At 40.2% G+C, this 22,173-nt stretch overlaps 1 protein-coding gene across 1 annotated transcript; it reads right to left on the bottom strand.

The window, feature by feature from the left end:
- Positions 1-4,025: 4,025 nt before the first annotated feature.
- Positions 4,026-20,226, bottom strand: si:dkey-54n8.4 (coiled-coil domain-containing protein 92). The gene is made up of 4 exons (XM_041810207.1): positions 19,812-20,226; positions 19,372-19,512; positions 8,283-8,330; positions 4,026-5,580 (listed from the first exon to the last, which is right to left on the bottom strand). Exons 2-4 carry the CDS (start codon positions 19,502-19,504, stop codon positions 4,859-4,861), a joined length of 903 nt encoding a protein of 300 aa, XP_041666141.1. The 5' UTR covers positions 19,505-19,512; positions 19,812-20,226; the 3' UTR covers positions 4,026-4,858.
- Positions 20,227-22,173: the final 1,947 nt, after the last annotated feature.

Raw genomic sequence — 22,173 nt, 5'->3', positions numbered from 1 at the left:
TCATGTGTTAGAAGGCAGTTCTTACAAAAAGGGGCTGAATGGAATATAAATTCTGATCAGCTTTGAGACGTAAGCAATACATACAGTAAGTACAAGTGTTAAATGCTCTTTTCAAGGTGCTGTTTGCTCCTTGTTACACTAGAGGCCAACATGAGCATGCGTTTACATAACACACACTCAAATAGCATTCTGCTGAGCCTGCTGTCTTGTCATTGACTGACCCCGGTTCCTGTCTCAATGTGACGTTTGACACCGCTACTCTGGGAATTTTTCAGACACACACAGGTCAGATCATGCTGCACGTAAAGAAGTGCCAAAAACTCCAGTCATGTTCGTATTTGTCCGTTTTTTTCCTGAGGTGAAAAGAAACCCCAACAATTTCAAAGACCAACTTGAAGTAGCCTTCTGTATGTGTGCGAGTGTTTGGTACACAAAATACACCTGAGAGAAACACATGTTTGAATAAACCAGAAGTTATTGTCACTTTACCACAACAGGTTGACAGCAGCACACATGACCCTCACTGTCTCTTTAGTTACAAATGAACATGTTAATACTCTTTTTTGTTCCTTTGGCCAACACTGCTGTCTGATCTTTTCTCTACCTCACAAAAGAATAATTAGTCAATCTTTGTCTTTGAAACTCCTTTGAAAACAAATTGAAAATAAAAACAGACCACAATATACAATGAAAAGCTGTTTTCAACCAACCAGTTCAGTTCAGTTAAGCAATTATTTCGGTTCTACTGTAAAAGTTAGGAAAGGTACCAAAATAACCAATCTGTACTGTCCAACCTTTTTGGTACCCTTCTGTTAGAGTACCAAGCATACCAATGTGGCCCTAAAAGGTGGAGCTAGACTCTCTGCAGTCTGCTGACTGGTCAAAAGAACAGTTCATATGCAACAGCTGTAGTAACGAACAAAGACACACGCCATGTTTTATACTGAGTAACTTTTCTCCCTTAATGTGACATAAACATGATTTTAAAAGGAACAGTGAGATAATATTTAGCAAATAAACCTTGTAGGGTACTGCTTAGGTTGAAATGACAATTAGATTCAAGACACGTTACAAGTCATGCAGTCATGTGTTCATGAAAGAGGCTGCTCTTTATGTGGTTGCAAACAACTCTCTCATTTTACAGCCTTTCTCCTGTTGTTGCTCTTGTTAAATAGAAATTAAAATTCTAAAATGGTACAGAATGAAGAGCTGTTGGGGGGCAAAAGACCAGCTGTACCAAACCATGGCAAACTGTATTGAACCCAGCCAGACTGCTTGGTGGAAACACACGAAAATCTCCTGTGAGTAATTTTTGGTTTGTGTTAATTTTGGCGCTCCTTCAGGACCACAGCACATCTTGTCTCTATATTGAGCTTGTCCCCTTTTCATTAAAAAAATCATCCTGCTATCCTAAGAGTCAAAAAATCAATTTTTAAAAACAGCTGCTTTAGAAAATGTAAACAAAAGCTCATAGTCATAACTGATCTCCTCACCTGACACCTGCCACAAAGAAGTGGTTACAGGTATTAAAAATTTCCACACAAAACAACTAACTATTCTCACTAATAAACTCATTTGTTGTTTTTTTAAAGTCATATTAATGCATGAAGTCACTTTCCTTTTGTTTCACAACCTGTTAAAAGTGCTCATAGAAGCTTTAAAGGGAAATTTTTATCCGATTTTAACTGCTTTTTCAAATATGAAATTAAGCTGCAATACATTCTAAATATGTGTATATGTATATTTTGAGAAAAGAATATATTACATACATTATGATGTACCATGTATTATGGTGTGCATCTTTATTTTGGTTGTGTGTGTCTTTATTATATTACATTCCTCAGCCTGAAAAAAGTGTATTAATTCATCTGCACCACAGATAACGCCTACGTATAAAAGTGTTAGAGCTGCTGTCAGAGGTTTTAAGTTGGTTATGAAATGGACTGAATTTTGCATTTATGCTTCCAAATGTTTCACAAATGTGAACAAGTCCATAAACAACAAGACTGATTAGAAGTCATTTCTAATGCCTAAAACTGCTGCAGTGGGGTACGTGTCAGACTTATAAGCCACACACTAATAAAACAGCCTTTTCCCCTTTATTTCCCACTGCACACATCCACGGAGTGAGTGAAATCTTTGATTCTTAAAAGAAAGCAGGATGAGATTTGTCAGTAAACTCACACATGTACAAGACAACAGCTGTAAAGACATAAGACATACCACTTCAATACACAGGGTGTGCCATATCTACACAAAACCAAAGTACCTTACATGAGCTTTAAGCCAATATTGTGATTGTGTCTGCATTTTCATTTCATCGATTTAACCAGAGGCTAACTTGATTAAAATGTTGGGTAAGCTAGCTGTTGCTAATGTTGCTACATTTACCTGCAATCAGTACCTTGTATACTGAAGACAAAATGCAATACTACAACCCCAAGTCGCTGTATAAAATGTAAATAAAAATAAAATGCAATTATTTGCAAATCTCATTAACCCATATTTTTCATAAATCCATCAATCAAACTTTATCTATATTTCACAGTAGAACATAAACAACATATCAGATGTTGAAATTGAGATATTTTACCATTTCATGAAAAATATTAACTCATTTAAAATTTCATGGCAGCAATACATCTAAAAAAGTAGGGACAGGGCCTTATTTATTACTGTGTGGCATCCTTTCTTCTTTAACATCAGTTTGTCAATGTCTGGGAATTGAGGAGACACGTTGCTGGAGTTTTGGGGGAGGAATGTTGTCCTATTCTTGTCTGATGTAGGATTCTAGCTGCTCAACAGTCCTGGGTCTACTTTGGTGCATTTTGTCCAAATGTTTTCTATTGGTTAATGCCTGGACTACAGGCAGACCAGTTCAGCACCTGGACTCTTCTGCGGTGAAGCCATGCTGTTGTGATGAATGTGATATGTGATTTAGCACCGTCTTGCTGAAATGTGTAAGGTCTTCCCTGAAAGAGATGTCTGGATGGGAGCTTATGTTGCTCTAAAACCTCTGTGCTTTTCAGCATTGATAGTGCTTTTCCAGATGTGTAAGCTGCCCACGCCATAGACACAGTTGCGACCCCATACCATCACAGATGCAGGTTTTGGAACTGTGCACTACTAAAAAGCTGGATGGTCCCTCCTCTCTTTATGCTACAGGACACAGTGTCTGTGGTTTAAAAAAATAATTCAAATTTTGATTCATCTGGGCGCGCAGATGGTAGAGCGGTTTAAGGCTTGCACCATGTATGCAGGTGGCCCGGGTTTGAATCTGCCCTGTGGCCCTTTACAGCATGGCTCTCCCCACTCTCTTCTCTGTTTCCAAGTCTATCCACTGTCCTCCTCTATCCAGTGAAGGCCCAAAAAAGGCCCAAAAATAAATCTTAAAAAAACAAAAAAACAAAACTGATTCATCTGACCACAGAACAGTTTCCATGTCACCTCATTCCATTTTAAATGAGTTTCTGAATCGTGTTCTAATATGGCTTCTTCTTTGTTATTATACAGCTTTAACTTGTATTTGTGGATGGCATGCCGAACTGTGTTGACAGACAGGGATTTCTAGAGGTTTTCCTAAACCGATGCAGTGATTTGCATGTCCCTTGTGCACAGATTTCTCCAGATACTCTGAATTTTTTGATGATATCATGTACTTGGTGGGATATTTAATGTCTTCACTATTTTACACTGAGGAGTATTTTTCTGAAATTAATCCACAATTTTTAGATGCTGTTTTTTTTACACAGATTAGTTAACTTCTGCCCATCTTTACTTCTGAGAGACTCTGCCTCTCTAAAATGTCCCTTTTATATTCAGTCATATTACTGACCTGTTGACAATTAATCTAATTAGTTGCTAAATGCTCCTCCAGCTGTTTTTCATTGGTCACACTTACTTTTCCAGTTTCTTGTTGCCCTGCCCCAACTTTTTTGAGATGTGTTGAAGCCATCAAATTCAAATGAGCTGTTGTTTTTCTTGAAATGGTAAAATGTCTCACTTTCAACGTCTGATGTGTTGTACATGTTCTATTGTGAATAAAATATAGGTTTATGAGATTTGTAAATCATTGCATTAGGTTTTTACATTTCACACAGTGCCCCAGCTTTTTTGGAACTAAGGTTGTATTAGCAGGCCTTGTATCAAATAAAGTTTTCCCTTGCAGTGGTGTTCCCTAAAGTGCTGCTACTAGTGGATTTAGGGCTTATATGTATAACCAGACATAAAAAAAATCTTAAAGCAATGATATTTTAAGCAAATATGTGATGTGCTGTTGTAACTGATGAAATATTTAACAAAAATACCATGCCTGTCTGCTGTTGTTGAAACATAATAAGAACCACTACTTTCCAAAAAAAAAAAAATGTTTTCACATGTAGGACAAACACGGATGTGCACAGCACTCTGGGTATTTTCAGCTGTGTCTCAGTCAGGGGACACACAAACATTTGGTCACATGGTTGATTTATGGTTGACTTTGAGGGGTCACAGTTGGTTGGGCCACACATCAGGACTCTGACTAAATGTCTGCTACTCACATCACTGTTCATCTGAAAGGGGTTACTTTGAAATAAGGCCCCAGAGGAAAATGAGCATGTGACACCAGTGTAAACAGATACCTAATTCAACTTTAAGACTGAATTAAAGTGACATTTACTTAGTTTTGCTTTGCAATTAATGTACGCTATATATCAAAGTCCTTGTTTTAAAAAAGTGTCACAATAAGTGTAATATAATTCAAAAGCTAAAACCAGTCTCAGTTCAATCAAGGTGCAGGACCAAAGGTAACAGCAGTAACAGTCTGACAGTAGATAATCATACAAGCTGCAGTCACAAGCACAGGTCATAGTTGTTGTTAATCTGCTTTGGTTTCAGCAGCAGGGGGCGCTGCAGCTGAAGAAACCAGTTTTGCAGCTTCTTCCTGGGGCTCCACTGGCCCCTCCCCTCCTCCTTCCTCCTCATCCTCCTTCTCCAGGCCAAGCGAAGGCTGTCTCTGTGCCGCAGTGTGCCGAGAGCGAGCCCTGTGCCTTCGTGGGTGGAGGAAGAGCGCAGGGTCAGGCATGGCCGTGGGCTCTGCGGGGCCCAGCACTTTCTCTATAGGCACACACTCGCGGGCACGCTCTACTCTCGAAGATGCCCTCACACTCTTACGCTTAGGTTTGACCACAGGGGAGGAAGGGGAAGCTCCTGATGGCATCAGTGGAGAGGAAACGGAGTTCTGCTCAGCACCATACTGGGACCCCTGGCTGTTGGCTCTGCTGAGGAGTCCCTGCCTCTGCTGCATCCGCTGGTGGTGTAGTTTCTGCCTGGCAGCGTGCAGCTGGAAGGAGAGGTACGCTGCTGCCTCTGTTTGTTTCTGCAGCTCTGTGTTGAGGATGGTGGAGCAGTGGCTGCGGCGTTTAAGCTCCTCTAGGAAATGGCGCTCCTTTTCCTTGAGATTGGCTCTGAGGGCTCCCACCAGAACCCCCTTATGACTCAGCTCCTTATGAAGCTCTCCTAAGGTGCTCTCCCGCTCGGCCAGACGGTTTTCCATCTGTCGGTATTGGGCCTCCAGGAGCTCCTCTTCTTCCTGTAGCTCTGGCAAAGAGATTAAACAGAAATGTTAGTGTTAATAGTCAACAAGCACACCTCGGGGAGTAAATTTCTTCATTGTCATCTAACACCAAAATATTCCTTAGATACACTCCCTGATATTTACTGTATCTACAAACAGTTTATTAATTCACAACGATAATTAGAAATAACCATTCTTGGCGACTGGAGTAGCCCACTGGGTCATGGGCACCCAGTATGAGGCAAGCTGGATCAGGCCCTGGAAAGCACGCCGGGTTCCTGTTCCCACATCAAGCAGCTGACCCTTCCCATCCCGCTCTCCTAAGCACATCATTATTAGACACACAGTCTAACCAATGATACCACACCACACTGACTGGACTCACAAAGGAGTCCAGTTGGTGCCTTCATCAGTCAACGGCCAGGCCTCACAAGAGTGTAGGAAGACTGGGAGGATCAAAGACCAAAAGACTCTGACTTCTGTTCAGATACCGGGAAGGTCAAACTGTCTTGCTCAGCAAACCCATCGCCCCCATGCACGAGTCCAAGTCTGGTTGAGCTCAGCCTTGCAGTCAGTGGGTCAATGGATTACTAGGGCTGACAGCCTCCATTCAGTTGATCGGTTGGTTGATTGGTCGAAAAGCTTTTGTCTGATCAAGATCAACCTGGTCGGCGAGTCGTTAACCTTCTTGCTGTGGCATCAGCACTAACCCCTGCATGGTCATACTGTCACCTTTAAAATCAAAGTGATTTAACACAAGAGCCCTGCAACAAACTTCAGCCTCTTTAACTCTCTTTCACATTGTAATACAACCTTATTTTAATTCAAACTTTTGAGGCTATAATGTAGCAATGCACCAAGTCTTTTTGATTATGCGTTTGAGTCTCTTTAATTTTCCACACGCCTGTTTGATGTTTAATTTTTCCAAAAACAATTTCACTCATAGCTACTGAGACAGATCTGATGTTGGAGCCTGCTTGTGCTATCTTACCAGAAATTACATATCAACTCGCACTAAGAGCTTGAATCCAAAAATCTGTCATTTTGCCTGACAACTAAGAATGTGATCTAATGTGAGATGAAAAAAGAGAGAAAACAAGCCAGCCCAGTTTTTCTTACTATTTAGAGGAAAACGGTACCTACTATATATAGCACACTATACCTGAAGTAAGTCCATGCAATTGTTCCTTAAAAGTCCACTGGTTTAATTCTATGACATCCACTAGTGCTGTTATTTTGGTAGATAAAACCCTGTTACTTCCCCTCTGAATGAACTTGCACCTCTCTGTCAGGGTCAGGTTTAACACACTTACTGCTTATTGTTCCTTTTTTTCTGCCTCTGTAGACACCTTTCATTCCTGTAATATTCCCCAGAGGAGCGGTAGGTGTGGAAGAAAAAGTCAGAGCTGCAACCTCAGGGCTGACTGAGCTGCAGCTTGCCAGAGGAGAAGGAGATTACATCCTCAGAGGGCGGGTGGTGTCGCATCAGCCGGCAGAAATAGGTCAGGTTAGCTGGGCAGGAGAATCCCAGAGGGTGGAGGGAGGTGAAACTTTAAAGATTTGAATTCATATTCGGCTGAAATGTAATAAAAAGGTGCTTTATAGATTGATAAAAGCCTTTGGCTTGAGGTCAAAGCAGCTACATTTTAGAGCTTTCCTTTTTTCTCACAATTTCCTGCCATATAATCCGTCCATATGAATCCCCTCATTGTATTTTTTTTTGTCCTTCACTTCAATTGCCCCGCTCGCCTCTCTCCCTCTGTCTTCCAGGATGGATAATCTCAGGATTGATCCATCTCAGGATTTGTGTCGCCTGTCACCACACCCAGCCCTATCTCATATGCTAACTATAGACCATACCACCTAATATGATCTTCATATTCATCCATTCCTGTCCTCTATATCTGCAGCTCCCTTAACGGCTCTTCTCACTACCTCTCATTACCTTCCACCTCTTCCTCTCTCTTTTCCCAGGCTCCACGTCTCAGTGAAGTCTGTAAGCGGACACCTCCTCTGGGACAGCCCGGGGAAAAACGAGAGCAGGAAAAGAAAAAGCGAATGGATCAATTTGTCCGGGTGGGTGTGGTGAGGGGAAGCAAAGGGCTGTTGCTGTATTGATGGATCAGAGGGAGGGATAACCTGTCCTAGGGAAAATAGGGAGAGGCTCAGCCAAGCTTGACTCTGCTTCATGTTCATGCAGCCTTTTGACATTTTCTTTCTGATTCGCTGTGACAAAATGGTGCCTATCCCTGCATCTGGATGCTACAAACAGTCCTGCTAATGTCAGCTATGAGCTAAATATGTCACAGCTTTGCTGAATACATGCAGGGAAAGTGTAAAAAAAGCTAAAATATACATAAAGAGAAACACAGAGGCAGCTTGCACTCATGATCTGGCCTGTATCTCGCTTGTCATTGTGGACAGGGAAATAAAGAGAGACAGGAAGGATGGTTGAGAAGGTGGCTGACAGGGATTTTTCTCCTGCGGTTGGCTGGGTGTGAGGACAGAAGGGTGCAGGCAAAGAGTGATAGCAGATTGGGGGTTGAGGCTAAAAACAAGCAGACATGTCTGTCTTTGCATATCCTATAAAAAAGTAAGACAGCAAAAATGCAAGATCATATAAAGCAGGCTCAGATCGAGCTCTGATTCCTAATAGAAATGGCGAGGGTTTTAAAAACGTGTATTTAGAAGAGGTTATGAGCACTGAAGAGACTTTTAAGCATACCTATTTGGCTTCTGCCTGGAGGCTTCACCTTCAGCTCATTTGTCAGCTCTGAAAATCACAAGAGAAAGACAAAAAACAATTCGTTACACAGAGCGAGAGATATCACATTTCATCTTATAGATGCTCTAACATCTTATTAGAGCTCTGTTCTGACATTTTGTGTTTGCCGCTGCGGCTGGTTAACATAACAGATGCTCAATGCAGTTTGCAGCACATTTTCAGTGAGCGCATACATAATTTATAAGGCTAAATCTGAAACTTTACATCAAAGGCTGCCAGTCTAAAGCCCAGCTAGGCCAGCGATGTCCTGCTACATTATTTGTCATACTCAGAAGAAAAAAAACTGCACTGTAACCTTGATAAGATATATCAGCCATAGAAGAATTCCTCACTGAAATCAATATTCACTCACAAAAACTACCCACTGTGCAATTTGTTTTGAGAGGGACTGCACAGCAAACAAATAGAGGCTGAAAAAAAGGGAGAAATGCTTGTTGCAATATGAGCAGAATTAATTCATCAGCTAAAAAAAACATTTATGTTGTATTTGTGTTAGATAATCAAACACTTTACAGCCATTTTTAAAGGTTCACACTTGAGAATTCAGCACATTGATGGTGTTGTAAAGGGGAATTTCTTCGTGGAAAACCTGTCACACATTTTCTCCCAGGTGATTTCCAAGAACATTTGTTTTAAAGAGGTTGACTTCCGTTTGATTGCCTTAGTCTGTAGTTTTTGTTACTTCAGTCATGTTGTAGATGGGTTTTATCTCCTGTTGCAAACAGACCTTCCCATCGTCACAGACACCTTCAGGACAAATTTTTGCTGACAATGGTGACATTGTTTAGCAATTATTTATTTACTGACATCCGTAGCGCTCCATCTCTGGACATTTTCAAAAAACGTCTCAAGCACCACCTGTTCACCACAGCCTACAGTCTTCACTACACCAGCCCTTACACTCATCCTACCCCTCACATAGTTTGTCCATGTCTATGTGTTCCTGTAAAGCGTCCTTGGGTTTCTTGAAAGGCGCTTTATAAATTCAAGATATTATTATTATTATTACTGTACAATGAGGAATGTGGCTGCGAACACTGGTCTTTTTCAAAATTTTTTACCATCAATCCCTACCAAATTGGGTATGAACAACAAAATTAGATAAGAAATATAACAGATGCAAAACAAAATCCCAAGAGATGTGTTTGAATGACTCTGATTTTTGTGCTGCTTCTTGTCTTGGCCAAGTCACCCTTGCAGTTCTATTTTAAGCCTTAATGAGGTTCTCTTGGTTAAACAAATTTAAATAAGACTGGGGAATATCATTTTTGACCCTGAGACAACACAAGAGTTAATGTAGCTCTACTGAGTTTACTTTAATTACGCATATGTTGAGTTGAAAGTGTCTTAGAATAGCCCTCAATGTGCCTCCTTGTCTTAATGCGTTACCTTAAATGGCACATATTCACACAATGACAAATCTTTGCAAAAACTGACAAAAGTATCGTCTGTTCTTTTCTATTTCTATCCAGCTGTTCATTGTGTCATTAAACAGACAGACGTTAGGCTCTCTGTACAGATCAGCCTGTCTGATCTGGGAAATTTTTTGTTCACCACATGGTTGTCTGATTTTCTTTTTCAGAAATAAAGCTAAATGGTGAACTGTGATTTGGTTAATCCAAATATCATATGACATTAAATCTGGCACACAGGCAGTTTTAGATACCAGGTGGATTAAATCTCATGTCAGTGCAGTACAGAAATGAATGGACTGACATGAGATTTGGAAATGAATTCTGTGAGCATAATGAATCCAACTGGTGAATGGTAGTCTTTTTTTTACAGCAGTGGATTGAGCCTGATTAAAAAAAAAAATACTTCAGAGTCACTGACAGGGTTGTAGGGGGTCAGGCTGTCTGGCCTGTCAATCATTCAAGGCGCCCTGACAGCAGATGAATTTCAACTCTCAGCAGAAACTTAAACTCAGGGATGTTTGTGAGCAAGTGTTTCTGCCTAGAGGCACACATTCATGAAGCAAACTACCAACACATATCAGAGACTGTTCTTAACCTTGAATTCTCAAAACACTGGTTTAAAAGTCATGTATCATATCCATTTCTTCATCTGATGCCTGTTCCCAGGGGCTTCTGGCTCATGCTGCATTTTTTTTACAAGCTAATCTAATGTAGGGTAATCTTAACTTTCATACAATCCCAATAAAAGTCAAATATATTATTACATTATTACCTGTTTCAATCAGGCAAGAATAATAAAAGTCCTTGGCATCAAATATTGGGTAACTTCTTGTTGTTTTTTTTTCCAACTTTTTTTTATATATATATATATGTGGCGGTGTGGCTGTTCTGGGATCACAAGCAGGAACAGCAAACATTCCTGCCTTTCCTGTGCCTACAAGGAAAGCCTGAGGCAGGGAGAGAAGCAGCAATAAACCCAGAGCAGAGCAGGCAACAATGACAACAGAATGACACTGATTGAGTTAGAAGCAGAATAGAGGAGGAGCTGGGTTGGAGGAGGGTTGTAATTATAATGGTAGTGCTTGACTTCATGACCTGCCTGAACTTACACTATATGCTTAATTTGTGCTTTTCTTAAAGCTTTAGTTCTTTTGATATTATTATTCATTAAAATAACAGATGGCATCATTTTAGAGCACATGGTACAAAAAATTAAGTGATTACATTTTGATAACATTAATTGTATGTTTGTTAGCAGCAAATGTTTAATGGGCTTTTCTGTGGACTGTCCTGTGAGGTGTCCTATTACTTGCAGAGTTTTTTTTTTCCTGGCAACATATTTTTGGGCTTTTATGCCTTCAATAGACAGATAGGACAGTGGATAGTGGATCGAGTGAGAGAGTGGGAAAGGCATTCGAGCCGAATCCAAGCCTGGGCTGCCCACACTGAGGACAACAGCTTCTGTTACAGTGGCGCTGATCTGTTGCAACCCAGACTACCTTGTGCTGCTGCCTCAGTGTTTTAAGTTCATCTGACTACCTCCCAGAAATTACATCATTTTTGAACTGGTGTGAAAAAAACCCATCTTGTTTTAAATGGCAGTAAAACGGAGGAGATAGTGTTTGACCCAAGAGGGGGCCTGAGATTACAAACCAGTATCCATCCACAACCACATCATTGCACAGGTCTCCTCATATTAATGGGACACATTTTACCCTTTAAAGACAAGTTTATATTATTCTCAGAGGTCCCCAAAACATACATGTGAAGTTTGTTGCTGAAAAAAAAGCTCCAGTATTGGATTTTTGCATGTCTAAAAACCCCTCTTTTCCAGCCTTTCTCAGAATGAGCCGTTTCTGTGTCGGTGGCTCTAAATGTTAACGAAATGTCTGACTCTACCCCTGACCCACCCCTTTCAGGAAATGGATGTGGAATTCCTGATGTTACAGCCACTTTTATCCAAAGTTAAGGACCTGACTGGGATTCAATTCATCAATCTCCCTGATCAAAGTCACCAGAGTAACGCACTGGGCTATCCAGCATCTCAGCTGGCAGCTGGGAGAGGAAGATCAGGAGATGAGGGTGGAACTTTCCTCCAAGCGGAGAGGGCCAACTAAACCTGGGGGCAGGTGCTTACTCCCCATGTGACATCATGAGGGTAAAATCTGAGAACGGCTTGTTTCAGCACACATTTCTTGAGAGCTGGAGAAAGAGAGGGTGGAAGGGAATGGATTTTTCTGGTACTTGAGGGGATTGTGGACAGGCCAGGAGCACATATTTTTGTTAGAAAAACCTGAAAAAGTGATTTTTGCATAATATGTCCCCTTTAAAAATCATGATGTTTTCATTGATAATTCACCAACCTGCTACACACATGTAGAGAGTTTCAGTAGCAGATTACAATAACAGTTACATTTCCTACATTGTCTGAGGGTTCATGGAGTCAACCATAAGTTTAGGTTTATTTTCTATCAGGCTGTCTTAATAAGTCTAATCCGGTATGATACAGCAGCCTGGTTTGGTAACCTGTCTGTGCACTTATAATCCAAACTGATGTGACTGATTAATACTGAATGGGAAAAAAAAGGAGGTAAAAATCACACATCCCTGCGTACTATTTTGAGCAGGCTGCTCTCAGGCCGGCCACTGAGATTGTAAATGATCCATGTCATGTTTTATCTCCAGAGTATGAACTGCTGCCCTCAGGTAAGACGTTCAGGGTTCTCTGTTGTAGACTGAAAAGGTTTAAAAATTCATGAATCCCTGTGTCTATACAGTTCTTAAATAGCAGCAAATAAGAAAGGCATGGATTGGACTGTGATTTCTCTTTGCATTTTTGTACTGGTGCTCTGAGAATATGGATTTTAAATTCTAGATTTTAAGGGAATTATTTCTCAATACTCAATGTCTTATGTCAAAGTGTTTTTCATGTGTAATGTGTATGTTGTTGATTGTTGTTTATGGCCACAGCTAGGGGAAGAGCCCAAGACAAATTTCTCACTCTGTGGGACAATAAAGTTTTTCTCATTTTTCTCTTTACATCTTGTCTTACATCTCAGCTTATCTTATCTGTACATAGGGTGCATGGACACAACCACTGGACTACTGGTGCCCCATGAAATTTGTTGTTTGAGTGTAATAAGTAATAATAAGTCTTTATGAGCTACAATAGCAAACTAGACCACCAGTGCCAACAAATATATCCTATACAGCTCATTTGGATGCAGTCAGACAATTTACATCTGCATTTTACACAGCAAAGATTCTCCATATGTGATACATATGCCTGTTGAAGACAGCAGAATGAAATGTTTTGTTTGAGACATTACACAAGGGCTGTATGGTGTTGCAGGGATTAATGCCTCACAGCAAGAAGGTTCCTAGAATCCCTGCCACACGGCTTATCAGTGTGTGGTTTTTACATGTTCTCCCTGTGTATGTGTAGGGTCTCTCAGTTTCCTCCTATTGGCAAAAGACATGCTTGCTGAGATAAGCTGTGTCTCTAAATTGCCCGTAGGTATGGGGTGTAGTGGCCACTAGTGCTGCACGATTTGGTAACAATGTGCGGTTGCGGTTTCACTGGACGGTCTGCGATTGCAATGACAATTTAATCCATAAATGTATCATGAGTCTACTTGCTTGGTTATCAAGGAAAATGCAGAGAGTAATGACAGTTTTAAAGTGTACATTTCTCTACTCAAAACATACAAATATTAAGTAGCATAAAAAGATGCAGACCCTTTAGTTTTTACTTTACTTTACTTTAACTTTTTAATAAAAAATGGACTTTCATTTTATAATGCAAAAAATATTATGTGAAACAGCAGATGTGTTAATCCCAGCTTTTCTTTTTGTCTTTCTCTCACTCTCTGTCACACCCTTTCTCCATCCTTCTGCAGTCAGCACAACACACCAACTCCATGCATCTGCCATGAAAGAAGACAGACAGAGAACATGAAGAAGGGAGGAGGAAAGACAGTAAAGAAAGGGTAGGGGTGCTTCGGAGGGGGGTGTCGAGAAAAACAGATCCACCGTTTGCTTCTATCTAGTACGCTTTGAGTATTCCTTTTATCTTAATTACCCTCATTAACTATAGCCAAGAGCCTAAATGAAGTTAATCTAACTGCAGGGAGTCAGCTCAAGGAACTATTTCTTGAAACAACAGTTAAAGAATGAAAATGAGGTGCTCAGCACATTGCAACCACATCCACAATGAGAAATGCTTTGTAGGTCATACTGATCTTTTACCGCTGAACAGAGAATTCAAGGTTTTATTTCAATGTTCAACCTTGATTGTGGAATAGATTTCCTCAAGGACACACATACACACACTTAATTGATTTCTATAAACACAATAAAGTCATCATATCAGAGGAAAAGCTCCCATTTCATAAACTGAATTGATTTAGCTGCTGGTTACAAGGAGACAGGCAGTGTAAGCCCCTTTATGCTGATGTGGAAACAGAGTTGAGAACAATAACACAGAGAGGGCAGCGCTACAAAGAAGTGCTAATTTGCACAGCAATATTCTCAGTTCAACCTTGCTGTACCCTTCCAGTGAGCAGGCAGCACACACCTTTCACACCTGCAAACTGCATGAGCCTATCAGCAGCGAGCCTCACAGCCAACCTCCAGACTCCCTGTTGTTCCTGTAAACCTCTGTGATAGCAACCATAAGACTTAGAGAACAATTATCTTTTGCAGATTTTTTTTCTTGCTAAAATGAAGCAGAGGTGGAAACTTAATAGTCATTACTCACAATGTTCCTATTGTTACTCTGACATTCATTCAGTTTAACTTAAAAATGCTAAGGTGCAGTGTGAGCTGGTATCACTTCATTGTTTCCTGTGCTACTGTAATGCTTCTCATGTTGACAGAGCTAGTGCTTGATTATTTTCCAGTTTTAAGAGACAACCAATTGTACTGCCCTGAAAACTGAATAAATCAGGGCATCTTTACCTTTTACCCATGTGACTAAAAGAGCCAGCAATACAAAGACACAGAGGGGAAACAAGCAAAAAAAACTACACCCCAACCATGAGAACAGTCTCACACTGCTGCTCCATGCTCTTGATCTCCATCATCTGAGGACCTCTGAACCACACAGCAGAAAAGGCTCATGACTTGATCTCTAACTATGACTGGACTTCACCATTAGAATCAAGCAGATTATTACACACGTCTACATTATTTCAAGTTTCAGCAATCTATTCCCTCTGCAGAGACATAACTGATCATAACAGTGGCATGATCTAACATGACACCAGAAACCTTGAAAGAGAAACATCTCGGGCTCCTGCTCTAAACAGCATGCAAACTTGCACTGGTAAGTTATCACCTCTTCAATCTCCCACACATGATCCAGGACACCCTCTCCTCAGCTACCTACTCCCCAAGTTCATAACTCTGCCAGGCTGCTGGGACTTCATGGCACAAAAAAGAAGTGATCACTGCTGGTGCAAACTACAACCTTCTGTGTCCACCTGCACCACTGACTTCAATTTATCACATTTCTTCTCTGTAAGGCAAACACTTAAATTATTCTGCATATTATCAATATTGCTATCCATTCTTCATAGAGTAGATACCGATTTTAATTCACTATACAATGCTTTTTAAAGTTCTCATACTGTGACACTATTCTTTCATCCTTTCGGATTATGAAGCACACTTTTGATGTTATATTTACAACATACACCATGATATAAGCTCAGCAACACTTACTAAGAAAACCCCTCTGACACCAGTTTTATGAACATATAAAGGGCAACTTGGACTGACTCAGCAGGTGTCAGAGCCAACACACAATGAGGAGAGCACTCTGTACTCAGTCATCTCTAAGGCTGAATTAGGCTCCTTTATCTCTGACAGCATTCAGTAGAGCAGACATGCTGGTATGTATGGAGGTACGTGAGTACCAGTTCAGTAAAACTACTTCTGATAACCTGTAAAATTAGCATGATACAATTATACTATCAGCCCTCAAAACACAGGAGAGATCGCACATCTTAAGTCTTTTATTCACCTTAGAATTCAACACTGTTGTATGGCATTGGGTTCTCTGAAAACAGTCATCACATCTGTGGACTTTCCCTCCAATCAAAAGCGACATATATTTAATAAACTGACAAACTATTACATGCCCACATTGAACCTCCCACTTTACTGATCATCTTCATGGTCTTACAGGTTTTTGAATGTATTCAAGTCAAGGTTTAGCCCAAAACAGATATTATTTTGTTGTGGCTGTGCATGACATTCACTTAAACTTCAGTCTCAGTGAAACTGAATCGTAGTTCTGCATTCAAAAAGTCAACCTCAGTGTATTTACAGACTAACTGAAAATACGTCGGACTCTCTTGCACAGTGGTTTAAACCCTATTTCAGTTAAAGTGAATTTATGTTGCCCAGTCTTTACAAATTTGAGGATAAAGTACCTAAATGTTCCATCTATTGCTTTCTTCTACTAAAGGATTAAATGAATCAGCTATAATTTTTTTTTTCCCTGTGATTTAATTAAAGGAGGGAAACTTCCATATATTCTAGATTCATAATTACGAAGTTAAATATTTAAGGAGGTTTTATGTTTAAATCTTGATCATAAAAGCTCACAAAAATCAGAAATCCACTATCTAAAAGTATCAGGACATCACAAAAAAATCAATAAAAAAAGGATTAATGATACAGAAATGTTGAAAAAAAATGTGGAAATTAATGCTCATTTATGCACTCAGTAATTGATTGGAGCTCCTTTTGCCAAAATTACTGCATCTATGCAACGTGGCCTGGAGCCAATCAGTCCGTGGCACTGCTGGATTATTATGAAGGAGAGGCTGCTTTGATGGCAGCCTTCAGTTCATCTGTACTGTTGAGTCTGGTGTTTCTCATCTTCCTCTTGACAATACCCCAGAGATTTTCTATGGGGTTCAGGTCAGGCCAGTTGGCTGGCCAATCAAGCACAGTAATACCATGGTCAGCAAACACTGGATTCCAAGCACCCTGGATTCTGTGCCTCTCTGGTCTTCTTCCAGGCTCTAGGACCTTGGTTTCCAAATGAAATGTAAAATGAAGATTCATTTGAAAACAGGACTTTGGACCACAGAGCAACAGTCCAGTTCTTTTTCTCCTTAAATCAGGTGAAAAGCTGATGACATTGTCTTTGGTTCAGGATTGGCTCGACAGTAGAAACACAACACTTGTACCCATTTCCTTGACCCGTCTCTGTTTGGTGGCTCTTGATCCACTGACTCCAGAATCAGTCCACTCCTTGTGAAGCTCCCCTAAGTTCTTGAATCTGCTTTGTGTGATGATCCTCTGAAGGCTGAGCTCATCCCTGTTGTTTGTGCTCCTTTTCTTACCACACTTTTTACCTTCCAGTCAACTTTCCATGAGTGTGCTTTGATACAGCCTCTGAGAAAAGCATGCCCTCGCAGCAGTGACCTTCTGTGGCTTACCCTCCTTGTGGAGGGGGTTAATGACTGTCATCTGAACTAAAGTCAAGTCAGCAGTCTTTTCCATGGTTGCAGTTGTGTGTACTTAACCAGAGTGAAAGAATGAAGGCTCAGTAAACCTTTGCAAATTGGACTTCTCCACAATATCATAGTATTTTGAGATAGTGTGTTTTGATTTTTGTGAGCAGTAAGCCATAATCATCAACATTAAAACAAAAAAGGTTTTGTAACATCTGACTTTGTATGAGATGGATCGACAATTTATGGAAGTTTAACTTTTTGAAGTAAATCCTGGGGGAAAAGTGGACTTTCGCATGACATTCAATATTTTTAGAATGCACATGAATATCAAAGTAATCATTCATATTAACATTTATTTAATATTATAATTTCTTTGCCAGGATCTCTTATGGTGGTATGCTGGAATATGCAAAAAATTGTAAATAAACGTTCTGTTCAGCTGCTCGAGCTAATGCTGGGCCGTAAAGGAACAAAGCAACAAATCCTAGCAAAGCAGTGGTTCTGCAGACATCTGAAGAATATATAAATGAACTGTGTTAGAGTACAATACAAGCTGAAGAGTACCTTCATGTCTCCAGCTGCTGCAGAAATATATAAATTCATGCTGATGAGCTCTAAGGAAGTTGGTTTGACACTGAGAAAATGCAGGGAAACTCTCTGGATGCAAAACTATTATATTTCTGAAGATTAGGCTTCAAATATTCTTGGTTTTCTGTCAAATATATTTAAAAAATTGACTCTATGCAGATTCATAACTATTAATTATCAGTCATGGCATCAGTTGGGCTGCCCTTTGTGTTCAGAGAGGGAACCACCATGGAAAAAGAAGGAGAGGATGATAAACTTAATATAATGACTATTGTAGATATACAGTATATTGCATTTGGACTCTAAAACACACAGTAACCACCACACGCAGCTTCACTGAGCAGATGTGGGAGCAGCAGAGCTATAAGTGATGGGTTGGGCAGTCTTTTTCTACACAACTGGTCACACTGGCTCTGAGCCAGCTCACCCCATCTCTCCCTCTCAAACACACCCACACACACACACACACACAGACACCCACACACAAATAAACCCCTCCCCCCTTCTCTCCCTCCTGTATTTGTTATCTACAATCCCTCTCATATGGATTACTAAAGCCAAAGAACCTATGGATTAACCATGATGGATATGTGTGTATGGATCTTTAAGCACACACTGTGTGTGCGCTTCAATTTAAAAATTGTTTGCCCTCTAAAAGGCTAGATACACCAGGAAAAGATTCTGTCTTATGTTACTGTGTGGATGTGAGTGTTGGGCTTAGGCTTCAAGGAGATCAATTAAAAAAAGGAAATTTTCACAGTATAATGCACATGTGTGTCTGTGTGTGTGTTAACATGCACTTGCTGCCTTGGTTAAATGGAATAATTTCCATTAGTTTCAAAACAGGAAATGATGCAGTCTACAGGAACTGTAGCATGACATCACCATGTAGTCATTGTCTGGCATTGATTGATGCTGCATGCATGCACACAAAGAAGAACAATGAGGCCTGTTTAGCCTCCAAAATAAAATAACTGCACTTCAAAATGTAAATAAGCACAGGGGCTCAACAGCAGCAGCCAATTTCTCTTGATGACCAAATATTATTAAAGCTGTTCATTTAATAGATGCGAAATATTTAAAATTAGCTTCTCTTTATTTGAGGTTTTACTTGAATTAAAGCATAACTAAGTGCAGATTTGATGGTTTGTATAGAGAAGAAAAACCTTGTAAAAATCATGGAATTGTCTATTCAAAATATGATTTTTGGGGGCTTCGTGCCTTTATTTTGATATGACTGCTGAAGAGAGATAGGAGAAATGGGGAGAAGGAGGGGGAAGACTGGTACCAAATAGCACTGGGATCAGGAATGGATCCCACAACCAGTGCGTTGAGGACTCGAGCTCTGTAAATGGGCTCCTGCTTGATCAGCTAAGCTAATTCAGTACCTTGAAATGTCTTTTTTATAGCACCATATCTAAATGCCCTTGCCTCTAAATGAAAAGTTGCAGTTGAATAAGTAGCAACTCCTGAATGTGGGAACTTGGCGGTCCCATCAAATTTCTTCTAACACATACATGCACTATCACATCAACGACAGCTGCAGCACCTCACCTGAGCATCGTTTCTGCAAGGAGAGGATCTCCAGATGGAGGCCATGGAGTAAAGTGAGGTGTTCCTGTCTGAGGAAGACCATGCTCCTCTCCACACTCTCTATCTGCCGGGACAGGCTGCTCTCATCCCCCATGGCTGAGTCTTCAGGGAGACAGAGGGGGGGAAATTAGAGGTTTTTTTCATCAGCACCTGCACTTCTCCAACTTCACATTGTAACCATACTGCAAAACTCCATACGCTCAACGTTACTTTCTCACACTGCAAACACTGCTCTCTTCAGAAACACAGAAACAGAGACAGTGTATTGAGGTCATGCAGGAGCTATAAATACTGTATTGATGATCAAAGAAATCACGGGAGAGAGCATAAACATCCAATCAGCACCAGGATAAAGCTATATCACTTATTTATTTTTCTTTGAAGTAGATGTCTCAGCTTACCTTAAATTGATGCTAAGTGCCAAAATCTAGTAAGTTTGATTCGCGCTCGTTATAGAAGAAACGTCCTCTGGTCCGAGCATGCTGGCCTCTGGTGTTGGTCCAAATCCTGTGGGCTGCTGCATTCACCCAGAGACATTTTATCTGATGCGTTAAAGAGCTTTTCAGCTGCATGTGACGCCGTTTGATCAGAAGACGAAGAGGACAGATAACTGCGCAGAAATGCACAAACAAGGCGATGCAAGGCACCGCGCTCCTCCGCCAAACCCGCTCCTCGCGGCAACATCTGCGTCGAGCATCACCAGCAGAGGGATGCTGTCAAATCGGTGGATATAAAAGCCCACAGGAGAAATGCGCGGCCCATTTTCTACATGCGCACCTTCTCTCCTCGCCCACCGATTGAAACATCGAGATGCTGTGGACGGCTGAGCTGGGAAATGATGAAAACAAGCCGCCGTGAGCAGTACACGCGAGAACATCGTACGACGGAGTCAGCAGCACAGCTGATTGGACGATACAGCCCCGATCAGCTGTACGTGATACGTAAGGAGGATCAATACGGAACGCGTGGGAGTAGCCTGGGAAAACGAAATGAAAAAAGGAAAAGAACAGTTAAAACCAGTAGTATCTGAAATAGAAATATTGTTTACTCCCTCTTACTAAAAATAATAAAACTATGCTGTTAGGTCTAGATGCCTTTCAAACTTGTATTTGCAGTAGGGGAAAGAGAATTAAGATTACCTAAATAGGTAGGCTACAAAAGGCTACTTGCACTTTACAAGAATGAATTCCACTTCATTTGAATGTGGGCCATACTTTTACCTCATTTCACGGCAGAGACAAATGCTAATATCAGCTCCCCTGGCCATTAGCTTAGCCAAGCAAAACCTGGGCTGTTCGTTAAGAAAGTGTAACAGCCTCTGTAAAATACCTAAAAACTTCAATAATACCCAACTGCAGCCGCGGGTACCGCACAAACCACGCCCCCTACAAAACACGCTCCCTACAAAACACGCCCACTTGTGCTATTTGTTTAGTTTAAGGTTAACTTAGATTAGTTTAGATAGGCCTTAATTAGCTTTAGGTTAGGTTTAGCATTTTAATTTCTGCTGGTTAGATTTAGGGGTAGCTCATTGGTGTAGGTGTATATTGTGATTAATTAGCTTTCCGGGTTTAGCTTTAGCGTTTAAATTCCACTGGTTAGGGCTAGAATTACATTATTGTATGGATCGATGGGGCGTGTTTGTAGGGGCGTGGTTTGTAGCGGCTGCAGCTAGACTCTTCTCAAAAACTTAGCATTAGCTATACTAGCTACGTATGGAAGCCCAAAATGGACATTCTTCCATATGTTTTACTTACTACTTTTTTGATAACTTTGAAAGGGCATTGCATTTGCTTGAGTAGTATTAGAATAAATTAATAGTATTTTTCTCTGTTTGCCAACATTTAACTTTTCTCTGTCTCTTTGCATAAGCGACATCGCTCTCTCATTTTAACAAGATAGCCATATCACCAGCTCAGGAAGACAGAAAAAAATTAAGTCGGAAAAACAGAGGAAACAGAAAACTTTCTTGTAATTCTTGGATGATAATGTCTTTGACTTAAAATTTTATCCTCTCAAGTGAGAGCAATAAACTTATGTACATAGACTAGGTAAATTTTGGTTATTTTTCTCAGTATCTAAACTTATTTAATTATCATCCTATCTCAGGAAAACAGCACAGGTTTTTCTCTGATAACAAGTTAGTCTAATTTCTAAATAGCTTGAGAAAACACAAAAATTAAGATAAAAATTAAGATATTTGTAAAACAACCTAGATTTACTTGTTGCAACAAGAAAGTTGGGTGAAACAGAGTGAATGGATGTATGTCTTCTTAGGGCATCCATAACGTACTGTGGCGCTGAAAGCTGGTTGCATTCAAAATTCCTGCCCCAGTATTTGGCTAAACTTAAACTTAGACTTAAACTTAAGTCATGCATATATATATATATATATATATATATATATATATATATATATATATATATAAAGTTTACATGAAGTTTAAATAGACTTAAATAACAGACTTAAGATGTTTCTCATCTACTGCAGTTTCTCATCCATTTCAATTTTGAACAATCATGCCAATCATGCCACCCAAAGTAATCTAATTTAGTTGACAACAAGTTATAAAGACTGAAAGGTGCACTATGACCCAGGAAGTGCTCTTCAGTACAACATCTTTGCCATGTGGAAGTTGTTCGCCCCCAAGGTTGTAATAGTTTTGATTTTTCATTAGTTTTTATTTTTATTTAGTTTTTTCTTTTGTTTGAAATTTCAGATTAGTTTTAGTCAGTTATTACTGCCTGTTTGTTTATTTTGTT

This window comes from Cheilinus undulatus, linkage group 2 (assembly GCF_018320785.1).
Source record: "Cheilinus undulatus linkage group 2, ASM1832078v1, whole genome shotgun sequence".
In the NCBI taxonomy this organism is placed as follows: Eukaryota; Metazoa; Chordata; class Actinopteri; order Labriformes; family Labridae; genus Cheilinus; species Cheilinus undulatus.
The sequence above is the reverse complement of the archived record's forward strand: the minus strand, read 5'-3'. Positions and strand labels throughout refer to the sequence as shown.

Bases quoted from the DNA above. Each gene is read 5' to 3' on its own strand.
- si:dkey-54n8.4 (XM_041810207.1), bottom strand. From the start codon at position 19,504: ATGGGGGATGAGAGCAGCCTGTCCCGGCAGATAGAGAGTGTGGAGAGG. The intron at 8,331-19,371 runs GTGAGGTGCTGC...TGTGATTTTCAG, and splicing joins CTTGCAGAAACGATGCTCAG to AGCTGACAAATGAGCTGAAG. The intron at 5,581-8,282 runs GTATGCTTAAAA...TCTCTTTGCCAG, and splicing joins TCCAGGCAGAAGCCAAATAG to AGCTACAGGAAGAAGAGGAG.